The sequence below is a fragment of the Balaenoptera acutorostrata genome, chromosome 15, assembly GCF_949987535.1.
Source record: "Balaenoptera acutorostrata chromosome 15, mBalAcu1.1, whole genome shotgun sequence".
In the NCBI taxonomy this organism is placed as follows: Eukaryota; Metazoa; Chordata; class Mammalia; order Artiodactyla; family Balaenopteridae; genus Balaenoptera; species Balaenoptera acutorostrata.
Window position 1 is genome coordinate 22051481 of NC_080078.1, and position 20785 is coordinate 22072265.

Genomic DNA, 20785 nt, shown 5'->3' on the forward strand with positions numbered 1-20785 from the left:
TCAGTAGTTGTGGCTCACGGGCCTAGTTGCTCCGCAGCATGTGGGATCTTCCCAGACCAGGGCTTGAACCCGTGTCCCCTGCATTGGCAGGCGGATTCTTAACCACTGCGCCACCAGGGAAGCCCTGAACCATGTATTATTTTTAACATTTTATTAAAGTATAGTTGATTTACAATGTTGTGTTAGCTTCTGGTGTACAGCAAAGTGATTCAGTTGTACCTATATATTATTTTTCATATTCTTTTCCATTATGGGTTATCACAGGATATTGAATATAGTTCCCTGTGTTATACAATAGGACCTTGTTGTTTATCCATTCTATATATAATAGTTTGCATCTGCTAATCCCAAACTCCCAATCCATTCTCCCCCACCCCCTTTCTCCTTGGCAACCACAAGTCTGTTCTCTATGTCTGTGAATCTGTTTCGTAGATAAGTTCATTTGTGTCATATTTTAAATCCCAATATAACTGATATCAAATGGTTTTTTGTGACTTCACTTAGTATGACAATCTCTAGGTCCATCCATGTTGCTGCAAATGGCACAATATTTCATTCTTTTTTATGGCTGAGTAGTAGGTCTATTATATATATATACCACATCTTCTTTATCCATTCATTTCTTGATGGACATTTAGGTTGTTTCCATGTCTTGGCTATTGTAAATAGTGCTGCTGTGAACATAGGAGTACATGTATCTTTTTGAATTAGTTTGCTCCAGATACTTGCCCAGGAATGGGACTGCTGGATCATATGGCAACTCTTAGTTTTTTGATGAACCTCCATACTGTTCTCCATAGTGACTGCACCACTTTACTTTCCCACCAACAGTATAGGAGGGTTCCCTTTTCTCCACACCCTCTCCAGCATTTATTTGTAGGCTTTTTAATTATGGCCATTCGGACTGGTGTGAGGTGGTTCCTCATTGTAGTTTAGATTTGCATTTCTCTAATAATTACCAATGTTGAGCATCTTTTCATGTGCCTATTGCCATGCCAATAAATTTTATGACCATTGCCAAACTAATAGAAGACAAATGGTGTTTCCTTTTAATTTTGCATTAATAAGGTTGAATAGCTTTTAATCTGTTAAAAGCCATTTTTGTATTGTTCTTCGCCTCCTACTTTTCTTATTTAAGAGCTCTAGTATTTAGGAAATTCACTTTTGCAATTAGAAATTACAAATATTCTATTTATCTTAATTTTTACCTTGTTACTGGCATTTTGCCAAGCAATAATTTTATGCAGTTATATTAATCTTTAAAAAACACTTTCTTTTTGTGCTTGACAATTGTTTGAGCCATCTGACTTAAAGCCATCTGCTCAAACTTAAAGTTTTTTGTTTTTGTTTTTATTGTGGTAGAAATGCACAATTACCATCTGGACCATTTTTAAGTGTACAGTTCAGAGGTATTAAATACATTCATGTTGTTGTGCAACCATCACCACCACCATCCATCCCGATAACTCTTCCTCTTTAAAACTGAAACTCTATACCCATTAAACAATAACTCTGGGAGGCGGGATCAAGATGGTGGAGTAGGACCCTGGGCTCACCTCCCACCACAAACACATCAAAACTACAACCACATATAGTTCTCGTTGAGAGCCATCTGAAGACTAGCAGTGTGGCTCTTCTACAACCAAGGCTGTAAAAAAAAAACGAACCACACAGAGTCTGATAGGGAGAAGTGATGTAGTCCAGGCCTGCACCCATAGCAGGTGACCCAGGAGAGGGGATATCACAGGGCAGGCTCAGGGCTCTGCCCTGGGGAGTGAGGTGTTCAAGCCACATATTAGGCACCCCAGCCCTGGGGTCTGACACTGAGATGAGCCCCATTAGCTGGCTTGAAAACCGGTGGGTCTTACCAGACGGCTGTAAGTAACCAGGATTCTGCTCTTGAACAGCATGCACACTTGCTTGCTCCCAGTCCCAGTGTGGAGGCTATAGATTGAAGACCACCTAGTGCTGTGGCTGGCCTGCCAGGACCACCTCAGGGCACCCCCGGCTTGTACCAGGCTCCTGCTCCAGCACCTCCTGCTTTGAATAAATGTCTGCTCAAGTCCTTTGCCCATTTTTGAATTGGGTTATCTTGTTGAGTTTTAGTTCTCTATATAATCTGGATATTAATCCCTCATTAGATGATATGATTTGCAAGTATTTTCTCCCATTCTGTGGGTTGCCTTTTTCCTCAGTTGAGTCTTTTGATGCATAAAATTTTTAAATTTTCACCAAGTCCAATTTGTCTATTTTTTGTTACCTGTGCCTTTGGTGTCATAGCAAGAAACGATTGCCAAATCCGGTGTAGTAACGCTTTAGTTGTTTTCTTCTAAAAGTTTTGTTTTAGATCTTCCATCAAGGTCCTTGATCCATTTTGAGTTAACTTTTTCTATGATGTTAGGTCAGGGTCCAAACTTACTCTTTAGCATGTGGATGTCTAGTTTTCCCAGCACCATTTGTTGAAGACTGCCCTTTCCCATTTGACAGTATATATGAGGGCTTATTTCAGGGCTCTCTATTCCATTGGTCTATTTGCCTTTATCATCACTGTAGCTTTGTAGTAAGTTTTGAAATCAGGAAGTGTGAGTCCTCCAGTTTTGTTCTTTTTCAAGATTGTTTTGACTATTCGTTGTCCCTTGAGATTCCATATTAATATTAGGATGGGTTTTTCTATTCCTGCAAAAAACATCATTGGGATTTTGATAGGAATTGCACTGAAACTGTAGACATTTTAACAATACTGACTCTTCCAATCCATGAACATGTGTTTCCATTTGTCTTCTTTAATTTCTTCCAGCAATGTTCTGTAGTTCTCATTATACAAATCTTCTACCTCCTTGGTCAATTACTAAATATTTTATTTTTTTGATGCCATTGTAAATGGAATTGTTTTTGTAATTTCCTTTTTAGATTGTTCCTTGTTAGTGTGTAGAAATGCAACTGATTTTTGTATTGACTTTGTTTCCTGCTGCTTTGCTGAACTCATCGGAACAGACTTCTTGTGAAATCTTTAGTTTTCTACATATAAGATCATACCATCTGCAAACATAATTTTACTTCTTTTCCAATTTTTTTCTTCTTCTTGCCTAACTGCTCTAGCTAGGACTTCCAACACTATGTTAAACAGAAGTAGTTATGGTAGGCATCCTTGCCTTGTTCCTGATCTTAGAGGAAATGCCCGGATATCACCCTTGTATAGACATTTTATGGTTGACTTACTTACTTACTTATTTAACATGCCATTGGAATCCACTACTTAGGATTTTTATTCATATCATGCTATCTTTGTCAGGTTTTTAAATTAATCCTTTGATAAGAATTTGGGGGCCTATTACATGCTGAAGTTTAACCCTTGTGTTACCTCATAAAGATTTGATATAATTCAACTATGATAATCCCTGGCCCTTTTCTTCTCTAATAATTGCTCTGTTGCAATTTCTTTCCAACCACTTTTAATAATTTATATTTTCCTTATAAATCATCTAACTCCTCTAACTTTTCCCATCTCATTATCTATACAAGCTTGTGCCATTTTTCTTCACTGGTAACTATTGATCTATCTTACTTTACATTCATTTTTTACCTCATTTTGTTTTTAAACTTTTCCTATGTTCTTTATCATTTTCCTAGCTATCTGAATTCAATGTTTAACTCATCTCTCTTTATTAGTGTTTAAGGCTTTGACTCCCCACTGAGCCTGACCCCCAATCCCTGCCAGTTCTGCTCTGATCAGTCTCTGCTGTACCACAAGGGGCCTCCCCTTGGTAGTATTTATTATATGATAGCTGGACACACTCCAGAAAAATTCTGGAAGTTTTTTTTACTCTTTTCAGACTCATATATGTTAACAATTAGAACCAAGAACATAATATACAATCAGCCTGCTAAACTACATTACCAAATATTAGATGTTTCTCTTTTCTTTCTTTCTTTCTTTTTTTTGGGGGGGGGGAGGGGTACATACACATAGACCATCATCTAAACCTTCAGATAGTAGTGGCTCTATTGCCCAAAATAGACCATGGCAAACGTCTTACTGTAGCAAAATTTCACATCTAGCCCAATCCAGCTTACTCTTATTTTTTCATAATCCTCTAAGGGCTGCACTGTCCAGTAGTCACTACGAGCCACATGTGCCAAGTACTTTAACTGTAGCTAGTCCAATTGTGAGTGTTGTAAGTATAAGATACCAGATCTTGAAAACTTTGTACCATGAAAATATTAATATTTTGTTTTACATGTTGATGTTTTAGCTATATTAGGCTAAATCAAATACATTAAAATTTAACCAGTTTCTTTTTACTATCTTAATGTGTCTACCAGAAACTTTTACAATTACATATGTGACTGCACAGCACTACCGGGCAGTGCTGCTGGCTCTCTTCCCTCTGGTGTACACACAAGGCTTTGAAACCACAGAGAGCATTGCCTTGTAACCATCTGAAGACGACAGCACCATGATGCCACGTTAGTGTTAGCATTTATTTTAAAAATACACAAAATATAAATTCTTTACATCAAAGTGTGATGACCTCACTTATACATTGTTCCATACTTACCTGGTTTTGCTTGCATCCTTATGCAAACATTAAGAATAAATGGATTTGATTCTGATTTTTTGCTATGGTTCATGTAAACAGTTGAGACTGCTACATAAAGTAGGTTGTTTTAAAAGGTAAAATGGCCACAGGAAACCAACAGTAAAACAATTCAATTTGGTTTGTTTAACGAAATTGGCAGAAGTCTTAGCAGATGATAGATAATTGAAGACAATATTGGCTTCTAGGCATTTTAAATATTAAAAACCTTGAGGTTTTCTTGTAAACATAACTTAGACCTTGTTGGCATTAAGTTTGAAAGTAAAATATTAAACCATGATTTTCATCATCCTGCCCATGTCAGTATACACTCTCTTTATTATGAGAATGAAACCAAATAATAAACAAAATACATCAGGAATTTCAAACTGTACTGCAGAGAAGGTCCCAGCTGGTCTCTCCTGGGGGCGGTCTAACTTAAGCTGACCCTGCCACTGGCTGGGTGTGATCCCCTCTGTCCACTGGACAGTGCAACGCCACAGGCCACGAGATGGTCAGTTCCTCTTGCTCCAAGTCTTCGGAAGCAATTGAGACTCTACTTCCACCTCTGCTGGCTCTGCCGTCCTTCCTTGGGCTTGAATTCACTGGGTTAGTGGTTTGCAACTATTGTCAAGACTGTACTGTCCCTTTAAGGTACCACATGCCACCATAGCTTACACAGCAGTCCTATGAATAGAGAAACATGTCAAGGGCGGACTTTAGCAGGAAAAGGAGCTACTTACATTCTGTGCAGAATATCAAAACTTGATTTATGATTAATGGAGAGAACACAAATGGGAGATCAAAATCTGCCTGACCACGACACTGTGGTCACCGCCCAGCCTCCTCCATGTGTGGGCCTCAAGCCCCTCCTCTCCTCAGGGGTATCTTAAGAGTGAGGGACTATAAATGAATGTGCTCTATAAACACAAAAACTGAATAAGCTGACCAGAACAAAAGTGCTTCACAAATAGCATCAGCATCTATGGACCTGGAATATAAGAATACTAGAATATAGGGAATTTGTCATCAGCTTTCAGTGTTCCAATGCTTCTGCAAGTATGATATTTGTACCACACAGTCAATTCATAAAGGCATTATAGGTAATGCTTAACAGGAATTAAGTATTTTCATATACTAGACAAATGATATATTCCTTTTTAAACTAAATTTTATTAAAAAATTGTTCTACTAAAAGCAAGTAGCACAAGAGTTAGTATGTGGCTATGGCAAAAACCATGAAAGTGGTACACTATTCAAAGGAGTGGGGTAAGGATTCTAATCTAGGCCCTGTCACTGTAAAGGATGACTATATTTTTTTAAGATGGAGCTTACATCTTATTCAATTTAGTCCTTTTGCATATACCAACCACACTGATGCCAATTATCTGTTGCTGAAGACCCGACTGGCTGGGGAGGAGTCCAGAGGAAGCCTGATTTATAAACACAGCAGTAGGAAAGGCACGAGACTAGGTCCCTTTCCACACACTGTCAGCCTCTATCTAAGACAGGGAGGAGCCAGTCGTGGGCACCCTGGTTCTTAAGCTCACAGTCAGCAAAAGCCTGGAGCCTCCGGATATTATTATACACAAAATGGATGTACCTTTAGCACTTTATCCAACTCCTGTTTACTCAGATCTTCTCCACACTCTTGAGTCAGCCGAGACTGGATCATGTTCCGGCGTACCCGGTAATTTTTGGAAAAAATTTCAAGCAAAACCTGTCGATGCTTTAGTAGCAAAAACATGTTATTATGGGAAACAATCACCTAAAAGAGAAACATCCCCAAACAAGAAACCCAAAGGCTATGGACCTAACTCCACGCTGCAGTCTTTGATCAAAGTCCTTGCTCAGGACTTCTGGTTAAAGACAAACACGTTTGGCCAATTTGTCACCTCTTAAGACCCCAATAAAATGAAGAAATAAAGGTATATGCCCACAAGAACAACCCAGTGAAGCATCGGCAGAGGATGAGTGATTCAGACATACTTTTTCATGATTAAAAAACAGGAGTGGTAACTGATTCAGCAGGCAGGTGAAGCCACCATCTAAACTGCGTGAAGACAGAGAACAGGATGAGGAGTGAGTGGCTTAAAGTCCTGACACACAAACAAGACAGGATGCCATGAAAAGCATTACGTCCCAAAGAAAAACTAAACAGGAAGGATAAAGGATAGTCAAAATCCCCACCCCCTGCAAAGTACAAAAGGTGTTAAATGAGAGAAAAAAGATTTGATCCACTAGGTCCAACATATGACCTAAGAATTCCGGAAGAACAGAAAAAAACAGGTACAGGAATTACGAATCTATCACAGAACTTCGTAAGAATGACTCAACTGCCCAGTACAGTAATAATCCACACCAGGGTGCATCTGGAGTTGCACTGATGTGCTATATGCAGAGTGAGGAAAACCGTAAGTTTGGTTTAAAGGAAGGGTGTGGATCAAACTGAAAAGACCAAGGAACAGAGTGTCAGTGCACGACAACTCTGAAAGCTTGAATACAGTGGAAAACGATCTTAAATTCAGAGGAAGATGATCTGCCCTCCAAAATCCTAGTCCCAGACAAATAATAAAACCTGAGGACAAAAGAAAGCCATTTTAAGACATGGAAGAATGCAGACAACTCCTCTGTGCCCTTAGAAGCTAAAATTAAGCAACAAGGAAGACAAAAGGTTGCAAGCCAGCAAGAGACATGGAGCTGGTCCCGCTGGGGAGGCACCCGGGGAGTCAGACTCAAGAACGGTAGTACTGTTGGTATCCATGGGTTCAGAAAACCATGCAAGTGAAAATAGGAAGCAGTATAAAGAAGAAATTATGTCAATTATATTTCAATAAAGCTGGAAAAAAGTGGAAAAAAAAAAAAGAAGAAATGTAATCGTAGATACTACTGGTATTTGGCTCTACGATGAACAAATTTCCAGTCATGATGCTATAAGCATTGATATATGATTTAACAAAAAACTTGTCATAACACATCCCACACCTGTCTACATTCTCCCATAGCTAAGAACTAAATCCTCATCCACCACAACAGGAAGCCCATTGATAACATCAAGTTGAGACATCAGAGAGCAGTATAAGCATATTTCGCATATATATAATAATTTTTAAGAATGGAGGAACTCTTTTGATGGTTATCTTGTAGTTAAGAAGTGATTGCCTCTGAGGAGTGGGAATCAGGTCAGGCAGGGCAGGAGATGGTTTCCCATATAGCTTCAGTCTTACTTATTTTTAAGAACATGCACTTATACTTCTTTCCTTTTAATTATTGGAGTACTTCAGGAGTAGGAAACCCAGATGCCACCTATTCTGGCCAAAAGCACACAGAGACTGTTCCAGTTTGCTCTCCGTCTACGGCACCATCACAGAAGGCCCTGCCCTTTTGGTATTCTCAGCCTGCCTGTCAGTCCCCTTCTAAGAGGTAAAAGGGGACACAGAACTCAGTGGGGGCCTTTGCTCACTACCCTTCTCCCCACACCTGAGGGATAGGACCTGGAAAAGGACAGATCGACTGGAGTTTAGCAATTAAATCTTAATCTTTAAAACTCAGGCAAGCTCATGATTTAAGGAAAACTTCTGGACCTCAGGTGCTGCTGGCTGCATTCATACTCTGTTCACTGGACACCCGTGACCCTTCCTGTCTGGGTGTGACTAGAGGCAAAACGACCAATTTCTCTAACCTGAGGTCTGATCCAGCACCTGAGATCTGATAAGGAATCCTTTTAATTCCTGCCGCCATCAGCCACCTGAAAAATGTGGTCCATTACAGGTTCACAAGCCTGCCTGGGCATCAGAATCATCTAGAAAGCTTTGTAGCAACTTAAATACCTAGGACCCTACCCCATTCCTATGGAACTGAACTGAATCTCTGGGGTCAGTCCTGGGAATCTCTGTAGTTTTTACAAGGCGATTTTGATGCCGAGGGTCCAGACTGTCATTTGGAAACCACTGGTTTTGGCTCACACTACTGGCACATCCAGCACGTCTGAAGTACACAGAGCCACAGAGCCACAATACTTGAAACTGGGCGCGGCTGGAAAATCTGAAGTGGACACAGCCGCACCCTGGGCCTCCCCAAAGGTCTAACCCTCTGCGGAACACCGACCTGCTCCCGGGGAGGACGGCAGCAAAGGTCACCTCACCTGGTCACTCATGTCTCCAGACTCCCAGAGGGCGAACACCTTCTGCTCATCCGGGGAAGCAGCCGTCTGTGGGGGAAACTAACCGAGGCCCAGGTGTGAGCTGGCCGATCGTGTTCGCCACCTGGGTCCTCCCTTCCCCGGGGCCCTCACAGTCTGCACCCGCCCAGCTCCTGCCGCTCACCAGCTGCGGGCTGTGGGCGGCCGCACGCCTGCATCTGCGTCCTCCTCCCCACCGGCCACACCCCGCGCGGAGAGGGCTCCCGCGAGCAGCAGCACGCGCCCGGCCCGCGGCCTGCGCACGTGCTCGGTGAGGCGGGGAGGCGGCTGCTTCCATTTTCCCCATCGGCCTGGCGTGAGCTCTCCTCTCTGCTTTAACATCCAGCATCCTCCCACCCTAATATCAACCCTCCGATGTGTCCTGAGGAGCACTCCCGGCCCCGTAACTCCTTAGGAACATCCTGGGGATTACTTTCAATCCCCCCAACAAGGGCTGTGCCTGTACGGCTTAGAGGCCCTGCCCGACCCTAAGCGGCCCGTGCCTCGCAGTTCAGCAGCGTCCGAAGGTGGGCCGAGGAAAGGGTGGCCCGGGCTCCTGGTTCCCGCAGGAGCAGGAAGGGGCGCCTGGTGGAGTGGCACCGCAACACAAGCAATAGCAACAGTTCCTACCACGTAAAGTCCCAGGTGGGGCTCTAAACATACAGTCTCGTTTGCTACCAGAGAGGAAGCGAAGTGTTGCTGCCTCCACTCTCCATGAGAAAAGCCCGGTTCAGAGAGGTTCACTCAATGTCTGTGGTCACACAGCTAACAAGTGGCAGAACCAGGAGTTAAACTCAAGTCTTTGCGAGTGTACTTGCTCTCCCTGGGCCTCAGCTCCCTTGTATAAAGAAAAACAAGGCTGGACAGGTCTGAGGAACATTCCACCTTGGACATGACTATGACGCAGGATCCCGGGTCCCGAGGGTGGCCCACTCCACGCCCCTCGCCCTCTATCCACTCCAACAGCACAAGATGGCCTGGCTAACATCAGGCAGGCGCCTCTCCCTTGCCTGGCTCAGTCAGCCAGCCAAAGGCTACCGGACCCGTCTGCTACGTGGACAAGGGTGGCTCCAAACAGGGCAGGGCCCCCAAACCCCAGTACCTTCTGTGGAGAGCTCACCAACGAGGCTCCCTGCCACGAGGGCCAGATCCCCCGGGACACCCCAGCCAGCCTGGGACCCAGGGCCTCTTGTCCTAGTTTCTGCTCCTCACGTACACAGGGGTGGGCCTTTGCCTCAGATCACCCAAGGCTGCAGGTGCTTCTGACCTTAAGACTGCAGACGTCAGCGCTCCCTTGTTAAGAGGCAGACACAGCCCCACCTCAGCCCACGTGCCGCCAGGTCTGGACAGAGCCTGGGAGAGAGAATGACGAGCACAGGCCCCCTGGGGCCACAGCCTGGCACGCTTCACCCTCAGCGCAGGTACGTGGTCTCCTAGGGTCCCTCTGCTCTTGCACTTCCTCCCCTCTAGGGCCCCTTCCAATGACGGGACAAGAAGCCCAGAAGCCGGGGGGTGTGGGGGTGGCCCGCCCTGCACCTGCAGGCTTGGCACCAGAAATGCTAATGGAAAGGCCACAGAGCCACGCTAGTCAGCCAGCCTCCAGGGCAGGGAGGCCCGCCGGCAGGAGCCCAGGCACAGCTGGGGGCTCTGGTGAGAGGGTCAGCTCGTCTCAGCTGAAGCAGGAAGGATTTAAGACTTGGTTGGAGCCACTGTACAGAGGTTCAACTTCCAGCTCTATCACTTCCTGGGTATGTGACCTTTAAACAAGTTCATTCTACTTCTTTGAAACTCGGGCTTCTTCATCTACCGTTGCAAGAAGATCAAATGATACTAGAAGTGAAATCATCTTGAAAAACGGCAAAGCTGACAGGAATGAGGGAGGGGCCGGCACACGAGGGGGCTAGACCCCGGGACGGGGAGCCGGCGTGACCAAGGAAGGCCCTGCTGTGTGCCAAGCCAACGGGTGACGGCCTTCAGACTCCCACTCAGCCCTCACCAAAGCCCCGTGACACAAAAACTAACATTCACCCACTTGAGATGAGGGTGCAGAGCCGAGAGGCTGACCGGCCCAAGGTCACACCCAGCAACCACGTGGGAGCCGAGATTCACACCAAGGCCAACAGTCTCCCGAGTGCCCCTGCCCCGTGCACCCTACAAACAGCTGTTTCCCCAAAGCCGGCAGGGCTCAGGCCACTCTGGTACCAGCTTCTCTCCACAGCCACTTTCAGCCAGGAAAGATGCTGCCTACCCAGGAGCCCTCCGAGGGGCGTGTGCCGCCCATCCAGCAGGCGCTACTTACAGGCACCAGTATCTGCTTGCAGCCAGCGGCCAGCACCGTGTCCTGCAGCATGCGGTCCGAGATGCCGCTGAAGAGCATGTGGCCGGGGGGCAGGCTGGCCAAGTGCAGGTTGAAGAGGCGCTTGAGTTCGCTCAGCGTGAGCACAAACTGTCTCTGAAAGGTGGCCTCCACGAAGGCCCTCAGTTCCCGGGCCACAGGGGTGCCGGCAGAGCCTGAGGGCGGGTGCCCGTTGAAGCCGTCCCCGCCTGCCGCCCGCCCAGCAGGCAGCCCGTTGGCCAGCCTGCCGTGGAGGCCACCGCTGGGCGAGGTGTCCATGGGCTCCTCGGCCTCCTCCGCGCCCCGCTCCTCCTCCTCCTCCCCCTCCTCGCTCACGGGCTCCTCCTTGATCCGCACACCGGGCAGGACCGAGGCCGCCCGCAGCTGCTCCTTCCTCCGCTGCAGCTCCCGCTCCAGCAGCGCGTGGTTCTGCTGGGCCTGTCTTTTGGCGACTTGGACCCGTTGGTCCCCAGAGACCAGCCCGGCAGGCCCTGCGGAGAGACACAGGGTTGCTCAGGACAGTAGGGACCGTGCAGGGAAGGGCCCCTCTGCCCCACAGCCGTTCCCTTCCATCCTGATGGGGACACCCTGCTGACCAGAGGAAGGGGACAGGGAAAATGCAAGCCAGCTGGCACTTGAAGCAAGTGGCCCAGCCTGCCTTTCGCCCCCATCTTACCCAGAAGGAATGTGGCTACCCCAACAATGAGGGAAGAAACAGAACCAGGAAAAGCAGATTCCCACATTCAGAGACCCAAGCCAGGGTGGGTTACTGCTGAGTCCCTGCCACCAGCATCCCTGCCAACCCAAGCGGGCGAGAAATCTCAGCGGCCTGGAACCCAGACACAGCCCTGGAACCCAGAAGCCTCGGTCCCTGAGGCCAAGGCTCTGCCACTGGACAAGCCTCCAGCTGAGGGAAGAGGGCACAGAAGGGCAGCCAACAATGAGCCACAACCCCTCATATCCCCCCACAGGCTGAGCCCTGACAAGTTCCAGAAAAGTAGCCCTTCTGGAGCCAGTGTCAGGGTTAGGGGCCCACCCAGCCGACACCCCTCCACACCTGATTGTCCATCCGGCTTCTTTGGCATGGTTTCCTTCACAAGATTATAAACTTTTTCTAATCTGAAAAGAAGAGTGAACCCTCTTAACTTTAAACCGTATCCCCTCACGTCACCTGCCTCCCAGCAGAAACACACCCTTAAGCCCTGGACATCCTAGTCCCTAAGACGTCGCACGCCTGGAGCTTCGACGGTCTCTCCCCGCAGCTCGGAGCTCCACGGCGGGGGTGGGGAGTGGTGGGCCACCCTCCCTTCCCCAGCGGGTCTCCCGCCAGCCTGCCTCGGGCCACACAAGCCCCCGCTCCTGCTCCTGAGCGCTTTCCCCCTCCTTCCCGACCCCCCCAGAACAGACGCGGGTCAGTTCGAGTCAGCTCGGATCAGCAGGCGTGTCTGTGCCAGGCCTCTGCCGGGGGGATTCTGGGATCGCGCAGCAAGGTCCACCTGAGTGGAGGAGGGGTGCACACAGCCCCAGATTTGCATTCCCGCCCCGGATGCAGCCAGGCTGCACTGCCCGCTGGAAGCAGGTGGCTGGGGACAAGCTGGTGTGCCTCTGCCTGGCCCCCCCTCATCCCGCCCAGCAAGCTCTTACTTGGCCTGGATGCCCGACCACAGCATGTGCTGCCGCTGGACCACATCTGGATGCTTCTTGATGAACTCCCCGTCATAAGGCAGTATGAACTCCCAGCCCTTGTTGATCCTCACTACGGCCATGTGCTCCAGAAAGTCCTTCACGTCTTCCGCGCAGAGCTGGGGAGAGGGGGCCAAAGGTGAGGCACGCCCAGCCCGAAAGCCCCACCCAGCCCCCATTCCTCCAGTGGTGGGGCCGGGCCTCGGATCAAGAAGAACTTCACTTACTTTAGTCACCGCTGCCACCTCTTTCCTTACCACCCACCGGCTCTGCGTGAACTTCCACATCTAAGGGAGAAAAAGAAGCTTGTTTCCAGGAGGCAGGGATCCTACTAGGACTGTCCCCAAAACCCCTGCTGTTGTCCTGGGAGCCTGGGATGCGGGCACAAAGTGGCGGCTCTGAGCCGGCCTGGGTGTCAGGCAGACTGGGTCTGGGTCTGGGTCTGGGTCCTGGCTGAGGGCAGTCACTTCAACTCTGAGCCTCCATCTCCTCCTCTGCAAAGGACCTCCTGGGCCACCTCTTCCAGGAGGGCAGCTGGACCCACTCCACACCACAGAAGCTCCCTGGGGTGGCGGATACCTTGCTCGTATGTCACCTACGACAACTCAGATTTGACTAGACCCTCTCCCAGACCCCCAGATGTGACGGTGTCTCACGAACAGAGGAGGGCTGACAGGCAGCTGAGGGTGAGTGGCACACGTGTGGAAGGCGAGCCTGGGAGTCGATGCCACTGCACCCTGACCCCCAGAGACGAAAATAAACCACACAGGCATCTAGATGCTAAGTACCCACAGGAGCTGGGACACCCAGCTGGGAAAAGAAAAAAACGGAGGCACTCTCTGAAACAGCTTAAGGGCTGCCTGGTGTGATTAGGTCTGCGCATGAGCTCACCAAGGTCACCACGGACAGCTCCAAGGAGACAGACTGCAGCAAACTCAAAGCACGCTGCCAAGGTCAAGGGAGGCAGCGCAGGTCCCGGCAGCTCAGGGGTCAAGCCTTTGGGAGGGATGCCTTGGCTGGGACTTAAGCTCTGGATAAGGGCGGGGGGGGCAGATAGGGTGACGGGGTGGAGGCATGAGCCAGCTCAGCAGCTGCAAAAAGCCCACAGCAACAGTGCAAGAAACACGCATGAGGAAAGCGGTTGTGAACTGGGGAGCGTCAGCCCCACTCAAAGAGGGTGCTGTTTGGGCGTGCGGGTCCAATGGTACCAGACTGTCCAATTATTCATGACAAGACAGAAATCTAGTTTGAATCATGACTGTGATTTGTAAAAATAGACAACTAAGTCAACATTTTAAAAACACCACTCAGGTCAAATGGCTCCTTGGCCAGAATCTACCTATGGGACTCCAGTTTGCAACCTCCAGGCTAGGAACTCAAAGGTTCTTATGAAGCTGAAGACTCCAGGGTCTGAGAGGAAGGAGAAGAAAGGCCAGAGTCCAGAGCCCTCCACTCCCCCCAGCCCCACCCTGGCCACACATACCTGCCCTTTGCCCGCTGCCTGGGCGAAGGTCCGGGATACTCTGTGCTGCCCCAGTCCTCCTCCCACGATGCCCCAACCCGGGAGGCCAGAGAGCCTGGGCACTTACAACAAAGTCTCGGCCCCTGCAGAGCACCTCAGCAGGCACGCCGCTGTGAGGGCTAGAAGAGTCCTTGGGGTACAGGATGTCACTGCCAATGAGACAGGGTGGCAGGTCAGTCCCTGTCCTCAGCCCCTCTGCCCCCCACTCCCTCAGGCTCCGGGTGGAAGCTCAGGCCTCTATCCAACATGGGAGGGTGCCGGCCTGGGCCCCAACCGCTCCCCTCAGACCCTCCCCTTTTCCCTGGGAGCCTGGCTCCAAGAGTTCTTCCTCCTACCCCTTTCCCAACGCCCCCCTCGCACACTGGCCCAGCCCCAAGGCCCCTGACATAGTCGGAGGGGCCCGGGGCTCAGAGACAGACAAGGTGAGCCCAGGACGCTGGCAGACAGCAAGTCCCGCCTGTAAAGCAACACACAAGGCCTTACCGCTGGCTGAAACGGAAGGGGGGAGCAGTGTGAGCTGAGGCAGGAGGGGTCAGGGACTGGGATGCAGACAGACCCCAAGCACGGGTGAGGCTGAAGCCTTTGGAGAGAATGGGACCAGCACTCAAGGCTCAGGGACCTTCAAGGGCAAATGAGCAGGCACCAAGGCCTAAAAGCATCTCCTGACCCCAAGTCCAGACGCAGACCCTGTTGCCCAGGAAAATACACACGTCCCCGGCCATCCATGCCCGGGGTGCCTTTGCTCTCCCTGCCCCACTCGCCTCCTCAATCCCACCTGGCAGCCAACTACTACTTTCCTTCAAGGTTGAGCTCTGTGTCCACTCTTCCTGTAAAGCTCTACGGGACAGGGCCCTGGCCCCATCTCTGCCACACGGAGAGGAGGTACCCACTAAGTACACAGTGTGGTCCGTGCACTGGGCTGTAACAGTGCCTGCCCCACCCCCAGCCCCCCAGCCCCCTTTCCTGAGGACAGGGACAGCACTGAATGAGAGCACAGTGCAGGGCAAGGAACAAGCCGTCCAGACACATTTACTCAACAGATGGGAGCATCCTGTACCACCTCCTCACAGGAACACAGAGGGACAGGGCATGGAAGGACCACTACCCACGGGTGTGGCAGAACACACAGGGCCCAGGAGGGCCTGCCTTCAAGTCACAGGGGCAGGCAGACCATAAGCTGAACGGGGCAGCAGCACCAGGGCCTGCGCGGTGCTGGGGGAGCTCAAAGCCCAGCTCTGTGGCTGCCCGGCTGCCAGACGTGTGGCAAGTCTCCGTGCCTCCTCTGGGCGAGCAGCCTCAGGGGGCTGATGGGACGGTCCCTCCTGGATTTCACCCACCCGCAGCGTAAATACACGCAAGTGTCCCGTTTAACGAGTGATGTGTCGTCACGAAGGTCCTCGTAATTAAACACTTGTGTCCCATAAGACAGCAGCTGCAAGGACCCACAAGGCATGTTGGGCATCGTATCCCAGGGAAGGGCTGTCACCACGTGGCAGTGACATGACTTTGCAGTTTACCTGGCCAACCAACTGTGAAATGATGGAGTTTTTGCAATGAATAACTTTTTTAAAAATTTGGAACAATTTACATTTTGACAGATTGTTCACTTTACATCACACTTTCTAAAAAGTGAGTATTCAAGTATTTTATATTATACAATTTAGAAGTAATATAATTCAAGTGTGCATAAAACATAGCCACACCGTATTTACCAAGGGTCTACCATTTGCCAGGCATTATACTGAGTACCAGGGATAAAGGGAGAGGCAAAACAGACAGTCCCTACCCCTAAAAACTGACAGTCTAGGGAGGAGGCAGGGTCTAGAGGAGGAATCACAGGAGGAGAGAAACTACTGAAGGACAGCAAGCCACAGATTCAGGACCTATGAACCCCAACAGGATACATAAAAAGAAATTCCCACTTAGGCCTATCTTAACGAGCGCTGGGAAGCCAAAGCAAGAGAAAATCTTAAATGCAGCCAGACGGAAACAAAGGAACATGTATTAGACAGACAATAAAAACAATGGAAGTCAAACTGCAATGAAATTACATCAGTGTGTGGAAAGAAAATAATCAACCTAGAATTCTATACTCAGTAAAAAATATCCTTAACACAATATTGTAAATCAGCCATACTTCAATAAAATTAAAAACAAACAAAAATATCCTTCAAGAACAAAGGTGAAATAGACATTTCCAGGTAAAGAAAAACCAAAGAAATTCATCACCTGCAGACCTTCACTTTAGCAAAAGGAAATTATCACAGTTAGGAACCCAGAGATGCAGAAAGGAATGATGAGCAAAATAAAAAGGCAAATACGTGAGTAGATCTAAAAAATATTGACTGGATAATATAATGTCGTGTGGGGTTTAAAACAGAATTAAAATATATAAATACAATGACACATGAGTTGAGAGGAAGATAAATATAAAATATTCTAAAGGTCGTTGAATCGTCATGGATGAGGGTAAAAATCGGCAACTAATAATATTAAACTGTGAAATCTGCAGGGTAATCGCTAAGTCAAGAAAGGATAACTTCCAAGTTAGTGGGGAAAACGGAATAACAAGAAAAGAAGGTAAAAATGAATATAAAATGCAATGTAAGCTGGACAAATAAAAAGCACTAAGGTAGACTTAAACCCAAAACATCAGTACTTACATTCAATTTAAATGGATTAAGCGCTCCCAACTAAGGTACTAAAATGAACTTACCTCTTCACCACCCAGTTTCCTTGGACTAACATCGCCACCTTCTGGATGCCACGCAGAACAGCCACAGAGTCGATGGAGGGGCCCAGGAGGCTCATCAAGTTGGCAAAAGGCATGACCTTCACTGAGGAGGGCACAGGAGACATCAGACAAGGCAAGAGGGGCCTGGGCTCACATAACAATCCCAGCACGACAGTGCTAACAGTAACAGCTGGCATTCACTGGCTGCTTACTCTGGGCAGGCACCCGCCTCTCACTGAGCCCTGGAGGAAACACCCACTGGAAGACCGAGGCGTGCCTCATGAGGAAGACTCAGCCCAGGAAGGTTTCAAACTTCACCCATGATCACTTGGCTAGTAAGTGGCACGGCCAAGACTTGAACCCAGGCCATCTGGGTCCAAAGTTTATGCACTTCATCACCGTGCTCTGCTCTCCCCCACCCGAGCCCCGAGCCCCTAGCCCAAGAGAGAAGGGGCAGGGCCTGGGGAGGCCCCGTGTCTTCTGCAGCAAGGCCAGGGGCCTGGCTCCCCCCGGGAGCCCCCCTCTCCACTCAGACCCCGGAGCCCCTGGTGCTGGCACCTCAGAAGAGCCCAGGGCCTGGGACTCTGCTCTGAGGTTCAAGGCTCACATGCACGCTAAAGGTTCTGGCCTTCAGCGTCCCCACGGTGCGGAGCTTGGCGAGGGCGCCACAAAGTAGTGCAAGTGAACGCGCTTCGTTGTGAAAATGACCATAGCTCACGTTCACATGCAAGGCTCTGTACAGTCCCTTTAGAGGCCTCACCTCTGAATCCTCACCTCAGCCCCATGAGCTATCTTAGTCCCTTTTTATAGATTAACAATCTAAGGCTCAGGAAGGCCAGTGGCCTGCCCAGGCTCACACAGCAGGGGAGTGGCAAAGGTGGCAGGGACCCGCAGCCCATCTGAGGTAGCCTGCCACCAGCTCTAGTGCGCCTTCCAGACAAGGCCAGAGCTGTAAAGTTGGGCGGGCTCTGGGTAGTGGGGCCTCTGGTCTCGCCCCTTGGTCCTTAAGTCTGTCCTAACTCCACTTCCCCAGGAGGTGGCAGGGCTGGGGCCCCCCAGAGGGCAGGGCAGGGCTGCCCACCCACCATTCTTCATCAGGATCTTGATCTGATCAGCTAGGGGCAGGGTGCGCAGCTGGGCCATGGACAGGACATTGCTGGGGGCCACGGGTTTGTCTCTGTTGAAAACAAATGCAAAGGGTTAGGAGGCCAGGGGCGCGTGAGGGGGTGGAAAGGGGAAGCGGGGTGAAGGCGTTCAGCCCCTCTACTCACTTCTCCTCCTCCTGGCTGGGAGGCATCAGCATCATGAGGTACTCACTGTGGCAGGAGAGAACAGGGTCAGCAGCTCCCAGGGCTCTGTCCTCGCCCCACCCAGCCCCCAACCAGGCTGTATCCAAGACCCCCCCAAACTCCCACACCCCCTCCTGGCCCTCTCCAGAGGATGATGGGCTCCTCCACATCCCTCCCCCATGTTACAAAAGGGCCAGAGTCCCAAGGGAGGACCCACAACAGAGGGACCCTCCTGGGGCCAGTGTCGGGCTCAGTAGCCCTCAGCAGCCCTGGGCTGGCCAGTCTCACCTGGGTGACTTGACAAGCTCTGTGTTCTCAACCCCGCCGGAGCCCTGGCACAGCAGGTACTGGCGCTCATGCTCAGAGCGGCTGTCCTGTTAGGGAGGAATAGGGTGTGAGAGGAACCTCAGCCAACATTCCAGGCCTCCCTCTGTGATCCAGTTCTCACCCCTGCATCACCTTCTGCTCCAGCCACCCACTGTCCTGCTCTGAGGCCAGCCACAGGATCAATCCAACCTCCTGAGCATGGCACTCAAGGCCTTTGCGACGTGGCCTCAACCAACTACCCTCCTGCCTTTATGACTACACAGCCCCAGCACCCATGCCTCAGTGCCCTGTCTGATACAGGAACACTGAAAGCAATGATAAAAATAACAACTAACATTCACTGAGCATCTACTATGTGTCAGGCTCTGTTCCAATGGCTGTATACATACTCTAACTCATCTCATCCCCAAAATAACTATGAAATCAGGTACTGTTATTATTATTCCCATTTTACAGATAAGGAAACTGAGGCTCAGAGAGATTAAGTAATTTGCCTAAAGTTACACACTAGGAAACAGCAGAGCTTCTGGAAGTCTGACTGACCCAAAGTGTAAGGCTCTGTCAACACAAATCTCTTTCAGGAAGGTTTCAGAATAATCAGGGGTTGCTCCTCCCCCAGAAAAACGCTGGGGAGCCCTTGTCTATGGTGTCTTTGTGAGCTAATATTCAATTGCTTCCCTTACTCAACACACAGTTTCGAGGACTGCGCTCTAAGTCAAGTACAGTAAAAATCACCCTTGGCAGGTGCATAGTGAACTCAGCCATCGGACAGATTCTCCACGGAGCAGCCGATGAAGCGTCTAGCCTTCATTCAGGGCCCACGATACTTAAAAGTACGTAACCAGGGCTTCCCTGGTGGCGCAGTGGTTGAGAATCTGCCTGCCAATGCAGGGGACACGGGTTCGAGCCTTGGTCTGGGAAGATCCCACATGCCACGGAGCAACTGGGCCCGTGAGCCACAATTACTGAGCCTGCGCGTCTGGAGCCTGTGCTCCGCAACGAGAGGCCGCGATGGTGAGAGGCCCGCGCACCGCGATGAAGAGTGGTCCCCACTTGCCGCAACTAGAGAAAGCCCTCGCACAGAAACGAAGACTCAACACAGTCATAAATAAATAAATAAAAGAACGTGAATTTCTTTAAAAAAAAAAAGCAAACTGGGCTATTCATTTAAAAAAAAAAAAAAAAAAAGTACGTAACCAAACACAGCCTCACTGAGCCCGGCAAGATGCTCACACTCAGGGAGTGCCCAGGGGGCCGCAACCCCCACCAGTGACGTGGCAGACTCACTCCCTTGGGGCACACACTAGGTGGGAAGGGAGGACAAACTGCTCACAGGGCTTAATCTCTCTCCCTGTGGCACTACCAAGTGCCTACAACTGAATCTGAAAGAAGTTAGATGTGAGACAATGAGGCCACCAGGTAACACTTCCCAGGCACTGGGGCTTTTCTCCCAGGACCCCACCCTGGCCTGTGTCAGCACCGCCCAGGGACCCCAGCTCACCCTCAGGCCGTAGTAGTGCAGGTGGACCCAGGGCTCCTCAGCATGCTTCTTCTGCAGGAACTCATAGGACTGCACGCGGCGCTGGCGGGCCTGCTCCGACTCAGGCCGGGAGAACCGCACCTGGTTGGGGGGCGGGGAGGGGCGGGTCCACAACCTCAGGCCTGGGGCGTTTCCAGGCTGCTGCCCCAGCACCCACCACGAGGCCAGAGAACCTCACATCTGGGGCATTTCTCACTGCCACCCAATTCAGGCTGGGCAGAGGTTAGATTATCCCTCCAGGTAGCCCAGCAAGGAGGCTCTAAGGCATGGACTCTGTTTCTGTATGTTTCACCCCAGAGCCCACGTTCTGTGCAGACCCTCCCACCCCTTGCTGCTTCCAGGAAGCTGAGCTACAAAGCTGGCCCTGCTGCCTCCCAGGCTGCACTCTCTCTCGGGGCCAGAGCTCACCGTGATCTGCTTCACGTCTTCTTCTGCCTCGTCCTGTGAAGAGTCTCCCGCTGCAAAAGAAAAAGCCTTGCTTGCAGCCTCTGTTGGAGGCTCCTCCACCCCACCCACCAGGCAGGTCTCAAGCAACGGAGCCTGTGAATTCTCCTTCTGGACCGAGGTAGCTGTGTAAGTCAGTGGTTTTCAATTAGGG

The 20785-nt window shown here is 49.9% G+C and overlaps 1 protein-coding gene across 5 annotated transcripts in view; it reads right to left on the reverse strand.

The window, feature by feature from the left end:
* Nucleotides 1–4472: 4472 nt before the first annotated feature.
* The window catches only part of POLR3E (RNA polymerase III subunit E), a 31696-nt gene continuing 15383 nt past the window's right edge, over nucleotides 4473–20785 (reverse strand). For all 5 annotated transcript variants that reach the window (XM_007189956.2, XM_057529283.1, XM_028168480.2 and 2 more), the window contains 14 exons: nucleotides 20596–20645; nucleotides 20149–20268; nucleotides 18609–18694; nucleotides 18303–18347; nucleotides 18117–18208; nucleotides 17014–17134; nucleotides 14365–14446; nucleotides 13003–13062; nucleotides 12737–12894; nucleotides 12150–12211; nucleotides 11057–11583; nucleotides 8722–8799; nucleotides 6181–6306; nucleotides 4473–5264 (listed from right to left, as the gene is read on the reverse strand). In XM_007189956.2, coding sequence (XP_007190018.2) covers nucleotides 5208–5264; nucleotides 6181–6306; nucleotides 8722–8799; nucleotides 11057–11583; nucleotides 12150–12211; nucleotides 12737–12894; nucleotides 13003–13062; nucleotides 14365–14446; nucleotides 17014–17134; nucleotides 18117–18208; nucleotides 18303–18347; nucleotides 18609–18694; nucleotides 20149–20268; nucleotides 20596–20645 — 1664 coding nt within the window. In that variant the 3' untranslated portion in view covers nucleotides 4473–5207. The remainder of the gene's footprint in view (nucleotides 5265–6180; nucleotides 6307–8721; nucleotides 8800–11056; nucleotides 11584–12149; nucleotides 12212–12736; nucleotides 12895–13002; nucleotides 13063–14364; nucleotides 14447–17013; nucleotides 17135–18116; nucleotides 18209–18302; nucleotides 18348–18608; nucleotides 18695–20148; nucleotides 20269–20595; nucleotides 20646–20785) is intronic.